Source organism: Sus scrofa, chromosome 13, assembly GCF_000003025.6.
Source record: "Sus scrofa isolate TJ Tabasco breed Duroc chromosome 13, Sscrofa11.1, whole genome shotgun sequence".
NCBI lineage: Eukaryota > Metazoa > Chordata > Mammalia > Artiodactyla > Suidae > Sus > Sus scrofa.
Window position 1 is genome coordinate 94297086 of NC_010455.5, and position 17813 is coordinate 94314898.

The 17813-nt window shown below is 36.1% G+C and overlaps 1 protein-coding gene across 2 annotated transcripts in view; it reads right to left on the bottom strand.

Moving 5' to 3' along the window:
- The window catches only part of DHX36 (DEAH-box helicase 36), a 51544-nt gene continuing 35435 nt past the window's right edge, over positions 1705 to 17813 (bottom strand). Inside the window, exons 18-25 of one of the 2 annotated variants that reach the window (XM_021069687.1) lie at positions 14786 to 14959; positions 14562 to 14648; positions 13829 to 13912; positions 9976 to 10075; positions 9791 to 9881; positions 6211 to 6331; positions 5414 to 5566; positions 1705 to 5043 (exon numbers count right to left, since the gene is read on the bottom strand). In XM_021069687.1, coding sequence (XP_020925346.1) covers positions 4858 to 5043; positions 5414 to 5566; positions 6211 to 6331; positions 9791 to 9881; positions 9976 to 10075; positions 13829 to 13912; positions 14562 to 14648; positions 14786 to 14959 — 996 coding nt within the window. In that variant the 3' untranslated portion in view covers positions 1705 to 4857. The remainder of the gene's footprint in view (positions 5044 to 5413; positions 5567 to 6210; positions 6332 to 9790; positions 9882 to 9975; positions 10076 to 13828; positions 13913 to 14561; positions 14649 to 14785; positions 14960 to 17813) is intronic. The other variant, XM_021069688.1, reaches the window with a different exon arrangement.

A 17813-nucleotide genomic window follows, 5' to 3' on the forward strand; every position in this document is an offset into this window, starting at 1 on the left:
TGGAAAAAGTTGAAATACTTGGGAAAACTTTTCAACAAACTAGAGCTAGAGGTCATTGATATTTTTTAACCTTCAGTTGTAAAAAAGTGTAGTTTTATGCCATTTTAAAATTTTGTCCTTATGAATATGTATATTTGTCAATTTGGGATAGAACATATTTTATCCAAGTTTGTTACACTGGTTTAAAATTTGAAAACTCTTACATCTCTAGTATGTTGGCCTCCATTTGTATTCTTATTCTAGATCCCAAAAACACATCTAAACTTCTTTGCCTTAAAATTAAAAATTGGCTTCCAGGAACAATTAAAAATGATGAAACATGAGTTCCTGCTGTGGTACAATGGGATCAGCAGCCTCTGGGGAGCAGTGGGACACAGGTGTGATACCTGGCCTGGCACAATGGGTTATGGATCTGGCACTGCCATGGTTGTGGCTTAGGTCACATCTGTGGCTCGGTTCTGATGCCTGGCCTGGGAACTCCATTTGCCACAGGACAGCCAAAATAAAAAAAAGAGGAAAAAAAAAAAGATGAAGTAATTTGACAAGAAAATAGCTGTTGAAAGAAAATGAGGTGAATGGAAGCCTATGGCAAAATGAAGCGCTGAAATACCTAAAAGGTTATAGCTAGAAGGCCTACAAAAAGAGAAGTCACCAAGAACTGTCTTTATTAAATGAAAACTTTGTTGAAATGAATTTCATTCCCTATCAAGCTGCCATCATTGTATGAAGGTGACATAAAATACTCTGCAAGGACTCAGAAATATTATCAGTCATTGTCTTCTTTTAAAAAATTACAGATCAATAAGACATGAATCAAGAACTAGAAAAGGGGTGGTCACAATTTAAAAGAAGTTTCTTCACCCAGCAGGACAGGTGGGAGTCTACCATCTTCGGTAAGCGCTGGCTCTGTGGTGCTTCCACATCAGCTGACTTCCTCTGTTCCATGCCTTTACCACACCAGAAGATTTGTCTCATGCCCTATTCTTCACCTCATGCTGGATATGCAGCCTTTGACATCATAACCACCTAAGACTGTTGCTATTCTCCTCTGGTACTTGATTATGATGGCTTAACTCTTATACTGTATTAGCCAACTGAAGAGGGGAACATTTTGCCATTTTCAAGGTCAATGAACTTAAATTTTCTGCATCTCTAAAATTCATAAAGAATAATCCTTCTTCTCTTTAATCAGGTATTCTCCTAAAGCCCCAATTACTTAACATATGAGGTAGAAAATCAAAACACTTAGCAGTATATACGACAACCAAGGAAGACAGAAAGTAAGCATGTGAAATATGCTCATTGCTGATCATTAGAGAAATAACAAAATAAAACCACAATGAACTGACTCCACATACATTAATGGCAAAAATTAAAAAACATAACAACTAAAAATACCCAATTACTGGTGAGGATTTGAAACATTTGGAGCTATAATATGTTGAGGGTGGGTACATATGGTATACCCACTTTGGAAGCCTGTTTGGCGACTTCTTATAAACACACTTACCATATGACAACAATCCTAATCACAGGTATTTTTACCCATGAGAAATGAAAACATCTATCTATGCATAGACCTGTATACATACGCTCATAGCAGTTTTAGGTAACAGCAAAAAAAGGAAAATAAAGATCCAGGAATAAACAAGCTGTGGTATAACCACACAATGAAGTACCACTACAATAAAAAAAAGGAACTAATTTTTGATATACATAAAAGACCACACACAATTCCATTTATTTGAAATTCTAGAAAAGGCAAAACTAGTGACTAAAAAGCAGATCAATTGCTAATGAGTGGGAAGTGGGAGCAGGGGATTAAGTGCAAAGGGACACTTTTAGGTGACAGGAGTGTTCTATATCAAGATTGTGATGATAGCAATTACATAATTTTATACATTTGACAAAATTCATAGAATTATACATTAAATTGGGTAATTTTGTTATATATAAAATAATATCTTAAAGCTTATTTAAAAAGAGTATGTAACAGCAGTAACATGGTTTTCTTACTATGTTGAATTTCCAAATATTCTACAATGAGGATATACTGTTTTAAAACCAGAATAAAATGCATGTAAAAAAATGCCATGTAAAAACAATTAGCATATTATAAATATGATTATATTACATGATCACAATTACTTAAAAACAGATATACAAACTCAGAGCTAAAACAGGAGAAGGAAAATTACCATTTACTATGGGTAAGGGAGTACTAAAATAAATTCCCATTACAGCTTTTCTATGATTTTTAACTTTTAGGATGGACTTTGTTTTGAAAATGCAAAAAGAGAAAATCCCATATAATAATTGGTATAAATGTATCTAGAGCTTTGTCCAAATTATGAATTAAGAAGGTATAACATGGACTCACTTTTTAAAGATTATTCAGTGGTTTCTTCAATTTTTTTCTTTTGCCTTAAGTTTCTGTTTCAGGGTTATTTTATTTCAAGAGTTATCCTTAAGGATCACTCATAATGCCAGGACAAATAGGTTTTTCTTTTTTTTATGTTATTATGTCTTATTCTTTAAAACTACCAAATAACAAATAGTTCTCAAGCCCAGAATACATCTTTTCACTTAAGTAACACCCTATTCTGTAAACAAAAGCAACAGAATGTAAATAAATAGCACCTTCGGTTAAAATTTCCACCCTAAATGACTGTAGAGAAGATATAAACTGGGGATAATAATAACTGCTTTAATCTCTCTCAATAGTTCATCCGTTAAACAATTCTTTGGAAACATTTCTCCACTTATGGAGATGAAATATTGGTGCGTGACATGGAACCAATTAACTAGTGATCTGTTTTTACAGATTCTTTAAATGCTTTCCACCAAGACCATTTTTGCCAACTGACTTCATTTAAAAATGGATAGTAAAAGCAAGGCAAAAATAGAGAAAGGGGCACAAACATCAACATTATTATAGAACAAACAGGACCTAATGGTCATCGAGTTTAGGCCTAAGATATGCCATAATACGGCTCAATACAAAAATTCAGTGAGAGGGAGATCACTTTGGGGATACTAGACAAGAAAATGGACTCAGAACACACAAATGCATTGAAAACCTTGAAAGCCAATGGTAAGATGACATAGCATTCCCAGAAATGACAGCAGTACCTGAACCAGTGCTGTTAAGATCTTCAGAGCTTTATTAATCCATCCCAGTCATTGTACGATACTCCTTTCCTTTGACTTCTTTCGAAGGCAACAATAGAATCTGCAGTTTTTAGGATGCAGCAAGCTGTTTGTTCTTCCTATGTTTCTTTTTGCAGTATGTCCAGTAATTTAACTTGTACAGCTTTTCTCAGACATAAGGGTCAAACTGTTAGATCACAAATTAAATGGTAGAAATAGAGTCCTCAGCAATGATGGACAGTATGTGCTTCAGTTTTTACGCTTTCTGCCTATTTATTCAAAAGACCCTACTAAAAGAAGCTAGAACAATGAAGGGTTTATTAAGTCAGAGTCCATGTGCAAGGCAGTTGCAGAGTTGGATAATTCAGCAGCTCACTAGCATTTTAAAGGACTCTGGTAATGTTCACCTACTCACAGAGCCAGCCTTGTGATCCTGAGACAGCTGCGGCACTCCCAAGTGCCAGATTCAGACAAAACAATGTCCAAGGGAGGAGCTTAGACTTCCCCTCTCTATTAGGGAGTAAAACTTTCTCAGACGTCCCCTTGCAGATCTGTTCTTAGCTGCCATTGGCCAGGACAGATTCACATATTCATGCCTCATCTATTACTTATAAAGGGAATAAGACCATGCACAATTGGCTTAGAACAATCCAATCCCCAGAAGAGGGTCCAACATCCAGGGGCACAAGCCTGCACAGAGAGGGGACAAACAAGCGGGAAGGGAGACAAAATGACTGCTGGATAGCAACCAACAGTATTTGTCAAAATCTCACAGGTTGAAAACATACAGCACATGTCACATTAGCTTCCACTGGCTGAGAAGGTAAAATAGCACTCAGAGCATGGATGGGGTGGGGGGAGCATAACATAATGGATTGTTACTAAAATATTTCAGGGACAAATAGCCAAGATTTAGTGAATACACAGTACATGCCAGACACTAAACTATGCACTTTATGTATGTTAACATATTTAATCCTCACAACTGTTACCTGTATTTTACAGATAAGGAAAAGGAAACAAAGACAAGTAATTCGTCTAACACATCTAGTTAAGTGACAGAGTTAAAATTTGAACTTAGGTAGTCAGGCTCCAGACCCATGCTCTCAATTGCTACATTATACTGCACATGGTCATGTAAAAAGGGTACAAATAGATAAAAAGCATCAAATCAACAAATGGATAGATGGAGATGCAGAAACCAAGCCAAAAAGCTAGCTCAGATTTATACACTGTACATTTTATTAAATACTGGGCTTAATTAGAACAAATTAATTTACTTCTGATAGAAGTTTCATTAGAAAAAAATATGGATGTGTTCAAGTCCTTATTTGACACTGCTTTTTGGCTAACCATTGTATTTTTACTGGTTCGATATTCATTATGGGCAGAAAGAGAGTAGTATTTCATAACAGAACAAAGGAATTTTTCAAGTGGTACTACATTCAAAATATGTAAGAGGAATATTCTCAAAATGTGGGCATGTCCACTACAGAGTATATAATCAGAACATACTTTTTTTAAATATTTATAATAGCTACAGATAACATTGTTAACTCATGCACAGTAAGTCTTTACTATCTACTGAAGGTTTCTACCTTACACATGAAAAGTATTCATGTCCTAGGGTTTGGCATCAAGCCAAAAGTTAAACCATGATGGAAAATGGCTGTCAAATTGACTTTTCAGACCACCACAGAAAAGCTGTCAGCTATAATATCCATCCTGGAATCGTGACGGCAAATTCCTGGGAGTTGCTTTCTCCTGTGTTTTGATCAAGTCTATAATAGCTGAGAGTACTGCACAGTCTCTGGATTTAGTGTCCTTCCAGTCTACAGGATGGGGGCTTTCAATCTTCTCTTGCAGAAGGATATCTAGTTCCTTTCTTAATTCCTAAAGTTGGAAAAATTGCACATGTTCAATAAGGGAAGATATACTAGCAAACAATGTAATAAAAAGTGACTTTAGCAGGTTCAAGGAATTTCATAAGTAAGCTATTATACAAAAGACTGAAATATTTAGTTGGCAACTAACTAAAGTGTAATTATGAGTAGATGACTTGAGTAAAAAAATTCAAAATTCCATCATATTGAGCCACTGAAAATGGTTCGTAATTATTTCAAAAAACAATTAAAAAAACTATGAATCTATTTCTCAACACAACTGCTCTGCTGAAATAAAGCAAATGTTTAATGTAACTAGATCACAAGACCACATACTAACTTATATGCAGAATCAAAGACAATCATGTAAAGTCAGTCACCTTAACGAGATGGGCAATTCTTGCCGGAGACTGAAAGATAATCCATTCATCTACAGCAATAGTTTCCTGATCACTATCCTTCTGGATGGAAATATCACCTCCAAAAAACAAGAGACAGTATGGGGAAACTTCTGTGCAGTCATACAAGTATATCTATAATGAGAATCAAGGCAAATTAATACATTAAGGTGTCTGAAAGGATTACCACCACATTAACTCAGTAACATCACTAGTATCAATCTGTTAGTGCATTCCTTCTAAAACAGGTATTATCTTGTTAGCGTAATTACAAAGAGTAATATTGAAGAAATACTATTTTAAACAAGCCATTCTTCATCACTTCAGAGAACAAAGGAATTTTATATTTTGCTTCAATATAAAAAAAGCACTATTCTTTAAACAAAATATTTTGAGTGATAAAACACCAATGTAGCTGAAGTTTTCTATTTATCTATAAACAGACTCCCACTTAATATTCTGACCAATACATATAAGGTGTATTGACAGGCAAACAAAATTCTTTGTACAATGTAGATTTCTGTATATCAAAATATCAGTATTTCTTGAAAGCATGCTCTGAAAAAAAAGTAAACAAATCAAATAACCTTCCCAATTAAAATAAAAAGATCCATCATGGCAGACCTGCACATTGTAAGTACAAGTTATCTGCTTCAAGTTACGTCATGTCAGAAACAAAATTTTTTTAAGAGAACAGATTTTGTTTATAAATATAAAAACTATACAATTTAAAAAGTACAAGCCTGTTATTCAGAGCCTTATTTTATACATTCACTTACACTACTTGTTCTCATCTTCAGGTGATAGATAAGCCAGTTGTAGTGAAACTCTGTTTGCTCCACGTTAACAGATTTAGGATGAATAGCAACTAGTCCATCAGTTTTTGTGTAAACTTTCACCCTGTAAAAAAATTAAAGTGTAGTTTAAAAAAAAAAAAAAAAACTCTTGAGGATTCCAAAGCAATCCCAGAATCAAAACCAACTCCAAAAATGAGTTCATTTTATTTCTGCAATATAAACTTTCAAATTTATATTTGAGGAAAGAGAATTTTATTGTAATAAAATATGGAAAAATATCAGCTAAATGTGAATACTCTGGAAGTTTCCATTGTGGCACAGCAGAAATGAAACCGACTAGTACCCATGAGGATACAGGTTTGATCCCTGGCCTCGCTCAGTGCGTCAGGGATCTGGTGTTGCCATGAGATGTGGTGTAGATCCCGCAGACGCGGCTTGTATCCTGCGTTGCTTTGTCTGTGGCATAGTCCGACAGCTACAGATCTGATTTGACCCCTAGCCTGGAAACTTCCACATGCCTAAAAAGCCAAAAAAAAAAAAAAAAAAGGAATACTCTGAATCATACAAATCCTATTCTTTTTTTTGTTGTTGTTGTCTTTTGTCCTTTTAGGGCCGCAGCCATGGCATATGGAGGTTCCCAGGCTAGGGGTCCAATGGGAGCTGTAGCCACTGGCCTACGCCAGAGCCACAGCAAGCAACGCCAGATCCAAGCCTTGTCTGCGACCTACACCATAGCTCTCGGCAACTAGGGATCCTTAACCCACTGAGCAAGGCCGGGGATCAAATCTGCAACCTCATGGTTCCTAGTTGGATTCATTAACCACTGAGCCATGACGGGAACTCCCAAATCCTATTCTTAAATGTATAATTACTCAAAATATTAGAAAGGTGAAAGCATATTTCCTAATTATGTTAATACATATCCTATTCTACTGAAGGACAAAGAATGAAATAAATACCCGAGATAATTCTAAGTGACCAGACCAAGAGAAGTCTACACATTTTACTGTCAATCATGATGCTAATAGTCTTCAATTTACAGAATAACTGTGAAATGATCAATTACAAAATTTCATGTTATGTACCCAAATACAAAAAATGAATTCTGTTTAAAAAGAACTTTAGTTATAAATGATTTTTAAAAACTTATTCTAAAAAAATATGTTTTTAAATGGCCTCAAACCAAACCCCCAATTTGAAAACAGGAATACCTAGAATAAATGTACATAGCTCTAATTTTGTCTGTTCATTCCTATGGGCTTTCCTTTGATAGTCATAAAAATTTTACCTCGATTTGTAGGAGTTTTTAATTATTACTCAACAGGGAGATGTTTGATGGTTTATATAGTAGTAATCACTCCATAAAAATGATAATTCATTAATCCTTCCTATTTATTTTTAAGAGCATCTTTTTCATGGTCCTAGAATCCATAATACTTCTATTGGAATCACGAATGACAGTCATGAGTCATTACTCAGAACAAAATCAGCAATTATTTTTCCTCAGCATGCAATTTAACCAATTTCACCCCTATAACCCTGTATCACTAAAGCAGTAAGGTTTGGCAAATTTTTTCTATACAGTACCAGAGAGAAAATATTTTAGGCTCTGTGGATCCTATGATCTCTGTTACAACTACTCAACTCTGCTAGTGTAGCTGGAAAGCAGGCAGAGACAACAGGTTAACAAAGAAGCACGGCTGTGTTCCAACAAAAATTTACATAAATAAGCTTTTGGCCAGTATGTCAAAATGTGCTAACCTCTGGCTTAGACCAAAACAAAGCATCAATCCAAAGAAAACTACGTTTTTTTCATAAAGCCTTCCCATGATGGCAAAGGAATATAAATATTTGTATTTCAGGAGTTCCCATCATGGCTCAGCAGAAACGAATCTGACTAGCATCCATGAGAACCCAGCTTCCATCCCTGGCCTTGCTCAGTGGAAGGATCCGCATTGCCATGACTGTGGTGTAGGTCACAGACTCAGCTCGGATCTCGTGTTGCTGTGGCTGTGCAGGCCAGCAGCTACAGCTCCAATTTGACCCCTAGCCTGGGAATCTCCAAATGCCCTAAAAAGACAAAAAGAAAAGCTTCGGGAGTTCCAATTGTGGCACAGTGGAACCAAATCTGACTAGGAACCATGAGGTTGCAGGTTTGATCCCTGGCCTCACTCAGTGGGTAAGGATCCAGTGCTGCTGTGAGCTGTGGTATAGGTCACAGACGTGGCTTGGATCTGGTGTTGCTATGGCTGTGGCATAGGCTGGCAGCTGTAGCTCCCATTAGACACCTAGCCTGGGAACCTCCATACGTCACAGGTGTGTCCATAAAAAGCAAAACAAGTTTTGTTTTGTTTCTATTAAGTCATCTGTAGATTTAGGGACATGTATCAAGAATCTGACAAAAATACTGATCTCAAAAAAGCAATTACATCACTTAAAATGTGGATAACCAGCCATGATGGTTAAAATTCATTTTACCCGTATCCTATACCTGAGAACAGGGCTTCTCAACACCAGAATTCTCTGTTGTGGCAGACTGTCCTGTGCACTGTAGAATGTTTACTAGCATCCCTGGCCTCCATCTACTAGATGCTAAAAGTATATATACCTCCAGTTTTAACAAGTGCAAATGTCTGCAGACATTGTCAAATGTACCTGAGGAGGCAAAAACATCCAGGTTGAGAACCAATGGCACTAGGACAATGTCTGCACATTAGTCTATCCTTTGAGGCCTAAATTTTTTCATGTTCACAGACTATCCAACTTTTTAAATTTAATATCAGTTCAAATATTTTAATTTTAATATATAATGATGTTTTATATGCCTAACAGAAATGCCTAATGTGGCCTAATAAAGCCATAATTTCCCCAGTACTACTAGATACCTATGACTTTCAAAAAAAAAAATTTGGAATTATTTCTTTAGAACATAATAAATTATTGTTATGAATCCACTGGGCCAGTGATTGCTTTAATGACAGATGACACATATTTCTAACTTAGAGCATCTTCCAAAAGTGTGGCACCAATTCACAAACCACTAGTCATTTGTGACTTTCAGTTTCTCTTTTTCCTCACTAGAATGAGTTCATTTACTGGGCAAAAATACGCTGACCCTATTTGTATTTATATTTAAAAGTTACGCTTTCTTTCTCAAAATAGTGAGCTCACCACAATTTTATTTTCAAAGAGCTAAAGTACAAAATTATCTGTTTTACAAGAGAGGGGAAAAAAATCCTGAAACAAAATCTCTAAGCAATGTTCACCCAGGCACTGGTTTTTAATAGCTGGCTTAGTGTTTTCATATTTACACTGGTATTACATTTTAGTATCATTCTTAGCAAATAATGGATGATGGAAGAGCTGATGTCAGTGAAGCGCTATGAGGGGAAGTGATGCCTATATTAAACAGTTTGTCTTCTCTTTAATGACCAAAAGTAAAAAACAACAATATAGCCCAAATATGAGTAAGAATAAATGTACACTATAACCCCTACTGCATTAGAAGACTTCAAGAGACTGAAAGAACTACAAATAATTCATAGTAATCTTCAATGCTTACATTTTTCTTTTTTTACCCAAATTTAGTCGGATTTTAGCAACTTTGGGATATAAACCAGCACAGATGACAGCCTTAATTATCTTCTCATTATCTATTGGGGGTGGGAAAGTAGAGAAAAAAAAGAGTAAAATACTGATACAACTGACAACAGCAGCAAGTTATTTACACTGTATTTTCTGCTTTACCTGAATTTATATTAGATTCTGGATCTTTAGGATTTCTACTGCGTACAAATCCAGCTCCAAGAAGATGCTCAGCAAACTGCCCTTTCATGTTATGCAGCATCTAGGGAGCAATGTTAACAAACAGAACTAGAGTAACTTTCAAACAAGTTTATAGGGGTTATAAAGCATGTACTTTTAAGTAATGTAGTGATAAGCTTTCCCTGCTTTATAAAACAGTTGTGCAAAAATGTGCTATTTTGGAGCAAGCATTGGTAAACTACAAAATTTATCAAAATCTGTCTTTGTCAATAAATTTTATTGAACGAAGCCATACCCGTTCATCTACAGATTTTCTATGATTGCTTCTGCACTGTAATGGTAGAGATGAGTGGCTGCAACAGAGCCATATTTGTCTGATTTTTTATAGAAAAGGCCTGCCTCTTGTAGGGAATAAACAACTGATATTTAATGATTATTTCACTTTGCAAAAAGACTAACTTTCAAAATTGCTCTCCACCTAATAGTTTGAAAAACAAACAAACAAACAAAAAAACCCAGAAAATCATAAAGAAAATAACCAGTATCTTTACATGTATTGCTGAGACTTAACTATTGTTATATGCTGGCACAAATACTTAAGGCTTGTCTCTTGTTTTATTTTTATTTTCAAGAAAAATCACTATTTGAGTAAAAATGATACATGGCTCATTATAAAGCATTCAAGTAAAATAGAAAAGTGTAAAAGAAGAAATTTCCCTACATTCAATACTGTCAGAAATATTATTAACTAAGTAAATAATACTGCAGGCACTTAGCATCTATAATGACAGAAGAGTTAGCCAGAAATGCTATCCTAAAAATGGGTTAAGTGTACAGCAAAAATTGACAACATTATAAATCAACTATATTTGAATAAAATTTTTTTAAATGGGCTAAGAGTACAGAAAGTGTTTATAAAGTATTAAATATTAAAAAAGACAGAAATGAAACTGAACTAGAGGAATCTTAATTTTATAATCACAAGAGAGATCCTTGTGAGCTTAAAATAGATTAAGAAACATAAAGTTGGTCATACTTAAGTATACATAGCCCTTTTACAAACTGTGACTTTTAGTTTCCCCACCTAATTTTTCTGTAATTGACTCTCTAGTCTAACTCCCAGTTTTTATTACCATTATTGCTTTTATTCAAAATAACCTTTACACCCTATTCTGGATCCATAATTCCCAATACTGTTTTGTATTTCTTCTATATTCCAATAATTTCAATGTACACCATCAAGTTGGCATAGCATGTACTCTTCACTCCTGAATTCTTTTATAATTCTTTTTTTGTGTGTGTCTTTTTGCTATTTCTTGGGCCGCTCCCGCGGCGTATGGAGGTTCCCAGGCTAGGGGTTGAATCGGAGCTGTAGCCGCCGGCCTATGCCACGGCCACAGCAATGCAGGATCCGAGCCGCATCTGCGACCTATACCACAGCCCACGGCAACGCCGGATCCTTAACCCACTGAGCGAGGCCAGGGATTGAACCTGCAACCTCATGGTTCCTAGTTGGATTTGTTAACTACTGTGCCACGATGGGAACTCCTGCATTCTTTTATAATTCTTAACAGGCAGCATTTCAGTCTTAGTGAGTTTTTCAAGAACAGCTCATAGGTGCAATATTTTAAGTGCCTTCTTGTCTGTTTGTCATTTCTCTTTATACTTGAAATAGTATCTTGACTGGATAGAATATCCTAAAATAATACTTGGATTCAGCCATCTTTTCATACTGTGGTCAATTCATTTTTTTCTATTCAGGGAAATGTTCTTACATATATCTTTTTGAACACATATTCAATTACACCCGAATTTTCTTTTTCTTTTTTCTTTTTTTTGCTTTTTAGGGCAATATCCATGGAATGTGGAAGTTCCCAGCTAGGGGTCAAATTGGAGCTGCAGCTGTCAACCTACATCACAGCCATACCCACGAGGCATCTTCCACCCACACACCACAGGTCACGGCAACACCAGATCCTTAACCAACTGAGCAAGGCCAGGGATCGAACCTGCATCCTCACGGATACTAGTTGGGCTCACTACTGCTAAGCCACAATGGGAACTTCCCCAGTTTGTTTTGTTTTTTAATTCTAGTAGATTTATAATGTTGTGCCAATTTCTGCTGTACAGCAAAGCAACCTAGTCATACACACACATATACATTTTTTTTTCTCATACTATCTTCCACCATGTTCTATCCCAAGAGGCTGGATATAGTTCCCTGAGTTGTACAGTAGGAACACTTGAATTTTCTACGTAGACACCCATTACCTTCATGATGGATCAGTCCCTGTTTTTCTGTCTATAAGCTTTCTACTGATTAATTTTTTTTTTTTTTTGTAGCTGCATCTATAAACTGTGATTATCTCAAGCCTTTCATCTATGGCAACATTATCCTTTAAAGTGTTGCCCCAAAATTTTGGACTTCCGTTATGGCTCAGAGGAAACAAACCCAACTAGTATCCCTGAGGATGCAGGTTCGATCCCTGGCCTCACTCAAGTGGGTTAAGGATCCAGCATTGCTGCAAGCTGTGGCGTATGTTGCAGACGTGGCTCAGATCCTATGTTGCTATGGCTGTGGTGTAGGCCAGCAGCTGTAGGTCCAATTAGACCCCCAAGCGTTGGAACTTTCATATGCAGTATGTGTGGCCCTAAAAACAAATAAATAAATAAAATAAAAACAAAGTGTTACCCATTTTGCTCCTTGATTCTTTGGTCTCCAATTTGTCTTCTTAGCTCAGCAGTCTTTTCCTTCATTCTATACTGGTTTATTTCTCTTATCTTTGTTTTACTGAATTCACATTCTTAAACTATTCCTTACTACGAAGTTTTTTTTTTTTTTTTTTTTTTGGTCTTTTTGCCATTTCTTGGGCCGCTACCATGGCATATGGAGGTTCTCAGGCTAGGGGTCCAATCGGAACTGTAGACGCCAGCCTACACCAGAGCCACAGCAACACGGGATCCGAGGCCGCATCTGTGACCTACACCACAGCTCAGGGCAACGCCGGATCCTTAACCCAGTGAGCAAGTCCAGGAATCAAACCTGCAACCTCATGGTTCCTAGTCGGATTTGTTTCTGCTGTGCCATGATGGGAACTCCATTCCTACTATGAAGTTTTATCTTCTTTTGAGACACTAGGTTTCATTCTTTTTCTTCAATGGCTGTAGTATCTTTCAGAGTGGTCAGGACCCTTCTTTGTTAATTAAACACGCTAGATTCAGATTCTTTTACCTCCATAGATTTGTTAAATGTCTACTGCTGGGGTTCACGCCACATAACTGAAGTATAATATTATGGGGGAGGTTAGGATATTCCTCCTCCAACTGGCTTGAGATTACTTCTCCAGTTCAGTGTAGAGTTTGAAGTTTAATGTGCATCTGCCCTGTTTATATATCGTTTACGTTTTTCTGTTTCACCAATGCCTCCTGCTCAGTGTTTCCTTACTATACCAAGTTAGTTAAGGATAAAAATACCTACCCAAAAGTTAAAGATACTCACCCTATTTGATATCTTAAAATAGATTTTAGGAGTATTAGTGAAGTTTTTCAGGATAAATCAGCAAAATGGACAAAAGGGTGGGTGCAGGAATAGTAAGTAAGCCTCTGTCTTCCTGCTAACCTCTGGACTCTTAGTTTTTTATTATGTTATAAAACTTTTCTTACTTTGATGCAGTTGATTTAATATATATTCCTTCTATTTTTCTATATAATCATTTGACTTCATTAGACAAACACACATAATTAACTTTGTGTTACAGATCTGATTATACAAAATGGATACATATATTCACTTATCTAGCATATATGAGAATCACTTCAAAACAGTCGCCATTACCTGCAGCGTGTTTGAAGACAGAAAATATTCCCAGCAATAGTCTTTTTCATATCTGAAACCACGTCGTCTAGCTTCTTCCCAGCCCTATGGGGCAAAGAAATGAAGAAATAGTGATACTGTTCTCCAAAGCAAAGACTACTTAATAGTTTGTCTTTATTTTGGTAATAACTGAATCTCCTACTGGCATTTTCGTTGTAAAAAAAAGTCAAAGAATTTTGAAATTAACCAACTAAAAAAACAAACTTCTCATGATCCTAGTCATTAAGAGATAACCAAAATAACTATAGTAGAAAGATATTACTCTATACACCAATTACATTTAAATGCTGCAAAGATGTATGATAAAGTTTATCTTCTGATAAGCCTGGCTTTAAGGAATCTATCCTGAATAGTATACACGATTATGATAACTCTACTAAAAAGTTAAATCTGAATATAGGTATAGCTTATTAATGAACAAAAAGAGACCATCTATCATGAATGTTGATAAGACAAAGATATAAATGAATAATAGCAAATAAAATTTTAAAATAAATTATTCACTTGTTCCTTTGTTATTAAAACACAAATACAGACTTCTTCCAAAAGGAGAAATGTACTGAGGTACCACAAAATTGAAAAATGACATACAATTTTTTTCAAATATTCACCTAATTTTAAACATTGTCATTTAGCAATTTATTCCTAAAACCTATAATACAGATTTTAAGAACTTAATATGTTCCAATATTACCTCAAATGCATTCACAACTGTGAGGTGGTCACTTTTAGTATCCTTTGCCAATTCCTTTCTTCTTGCATCTGCAACCTTTTCTTTCCCCTACAAACAGATAAAGGCAGCTTAAATTGCTCTGATGGTATATAACAGAGAATGGCATTCTAATAAAAAATGTATCTAAACAAATACCTATCCTGTGTATCTAAATATATCTAGCCTTTTATTTGTGTATGTCTTACCAATGGAATCACAAAGGGGTCTTTGAAGCTGAGACTAGCAGCAATGGTGAGTACTGGATCTAAGCAACAGAATAGAGCTCCAAAAAGAATCATTTTTCCAATGTGTGGCTCAACTGGTAATCGTGCTAAGTGGACTCCAAGAGGTGTCAATTCTTCTTGTTTATCCAAAGCATTCTGTAAAGTAAAAGTTTATGTTTAAAAGACACTGTGAAGTATCACATTTTAGTTTGCTTAAAAAAAAACCAACAAAATAGGAGTTCATCGTGGTTCAGTGGTTAATGAACCCAACTAGTATCCTTGAGGATGCAGGTTCAATCCCTGGCCTTGCTCAGTGGGGTAAGGATGTGGTGTTACTGTGAGCTGTGGTGTAGGTCACAGGCATGGCTTGGATCCTGTGTTGCTGTGGCTGTGGTGAAGGCTGACAGCTACAGTTGTAATTGATCACTAGCCTGGGAACCTCCATATGCCACAGGTGCAGCCCTAAGAAAAAAAAAAAAAAAACCCAGAATACTCCTCACTCTCTTACGTTCAAATGCTTTATTATGTTCCGCTTTAGTTTTCCTCATCAAAAGATAAGTTCTGATATCCTCAAAGGTTAGAAACTTCCTTAAATAAAAACAAAACTAATCCACATTTTGGCTTTACTATAAATGTCAGAAGAGAAATGAGAGTATAAATAAGCAACATTAGCAAGCCTTCAATGAAATACAGAAAATCACCCAGTAAGGCAAAAGAGTTGTGGGAAAATTAAAACAAAAAATGAGACACCGTTGTATATTGGAGTATACAATGCATAGCTCCATGGTAGTACTTTAGGAGGCATGAGAAAGGAGGGCAAGAGATAAAAGATACCCAGAATTCCCCAAAATGGGAGTGACTGCCATTCGGATTACCTAGGTAACTTGATCCAGTAATCCCACTGAGCGCAGCTAGAAAAGCTGCTTGAAGACACCAGGAGTTGGGGAGAAACAGAAGTCCAGGGAAGGAACCCAAAATTGGGCGTTTTTCCCCAGAAGAGGCAACAACATAAATCCTCTGTGGCAGAAACTATCACCATAATCTCCAAGTTTTTATCTAAAAGACCTTCGTAAATACAATGTCCAGAACAATTCAAAACAAGATTTAAACAACAAAATAATAAAAATATAACTCGTATTGCACCGCCCTTCTTCCATTGGTAACAAGCCGCTAATTTGTTATGAGGTGGGGTAGTGGGAGGCACAAGATAGTAGTTTAAGATTACAAGATATAGTCTATTGGGTGTAAAATAATCTACAAGCATGTACTGTAAACATAATAGTATTCTGTAATAATTGTAAATGAAGTGGAACTTTTGAAAATTGTACAAAACACTTTTTAGTAAATGAAATCAAAAAAACGAACAAACAATGAGTTCCCTTTGTGATTCAGTGGATTAGATTAAGAACCCAGCATAGTGTCCATGAGGCTGTGGGTTCAATCCCTGGCCTTGCTCAGTGGGGTTAAGGATTAGCTGTTGCCACGAGCTACAGCACAGGTCGCAGATGCAGCTTGGATCTGGTGTTGCTGTGGCTGTAGTGTAGGCCCGCAGCTATAGTGCTGATTCAACCCTAGCCAGCAACTTCCGTGTCACAGGAGCAGCTGTAAAAAGAAAACACACACACACACACACACACACCTAAAAATCATATATACCACATCAGACACAGACCTCTACTAAACTTAATGGAGGAAATAACCTCAATGATATAAAGACTCTTTCAGAGAATAGAAAAAATATATATACAAATATAAAATACTCTGAACTTTCTGAGCCTAGCATAATCTTGTTTACCTACCTGACAAGAAATATTTGGAAAAAGGAAAACTGAATAATCTTATACAGGAGAAACTAAAACCAAAATAAACTCAACTGAATCCCAGCAAGTTAGGTTTGTTCCAGGTATGAAAACTGGTTTAACATTAAATCAATGTAATTTAATACATTATAATTTAAACATGAAAAACAGCACGATGCTACAAGCTTGTTAGAGTCAGAAAAGGTGTTTGATAAAATCAATTATCCATGTATGATAAAAATCTCTTTGTATACTACGAGTGGAAAATTCCATAATTTGATAGTTTCTACAAAATATCTTCAAAAAACACAATGAATTACTGACAGCTTTCCCTTTGAGATTAAGAACACAAGAATGTACACCATCATATAACTTCTGCTCAACCCTGTCCTAGGGATACTGGATAATAATGGAAGGGATTAAGTAAAACTGCAATTATTTAGAGATGTGACTGACCATAAAAAAAACTATATATAATTATCAGAATAAGTGGGTTTCATAGCACTAATAAACATAAGGTCAACATTCAAAACCAATTTTAGGAGTTCCCATCGTGGCACAGTGGTTAACGAATCCGACTAGGAACCATGAGGTTGCGGGTTTGGTCCCTGCCCTTGCTCAGTGGGTTAACGATCCGGCGTTGCCGTGAGCTGTGGTGTAGGTTGCAGACGCGGCTCGGATCCCGCATTGCTGTGGCTCTGGCGTAGGCCAGTGGCTACAGCTCCGATTGGACCCTAGCCTGGGAACCTCCATATGCCACGGGAGTGGCCCAAAGAAATAGCAAAAAGACAAAAAAAAAAAAGAAAAAAGAAAATAGTACATCATAACCAAGTGGGATTTATTTCAGGAATGCAAAGTTGGGTCAGTCTTAAGAAATCAGTGTATATCATATGCCATTTAATAAATCTAAGGAAAAAAAGAACCCAATTTTAATTTCTGTATATCAGACTCACAAGAAAATGAAAAATTTTTAAGTTAACATAGAATCCAAAACTATCACTAACTGAGAAGTAAATCTTTAAACACTGAAACACAGAAGAGAGACTGAATAACTAAATCAATGAGAAAGATCATGTTCCTGTTTGATAAGACTCAATATTATAATTAAGGCAGTGTGCCACCAGCTCAAGATAGAAACATACACCAACAGAATAAAGCAGAGCCTACAAACAGACATATAAATCCATAGACACCTCATCTACGACAACAGC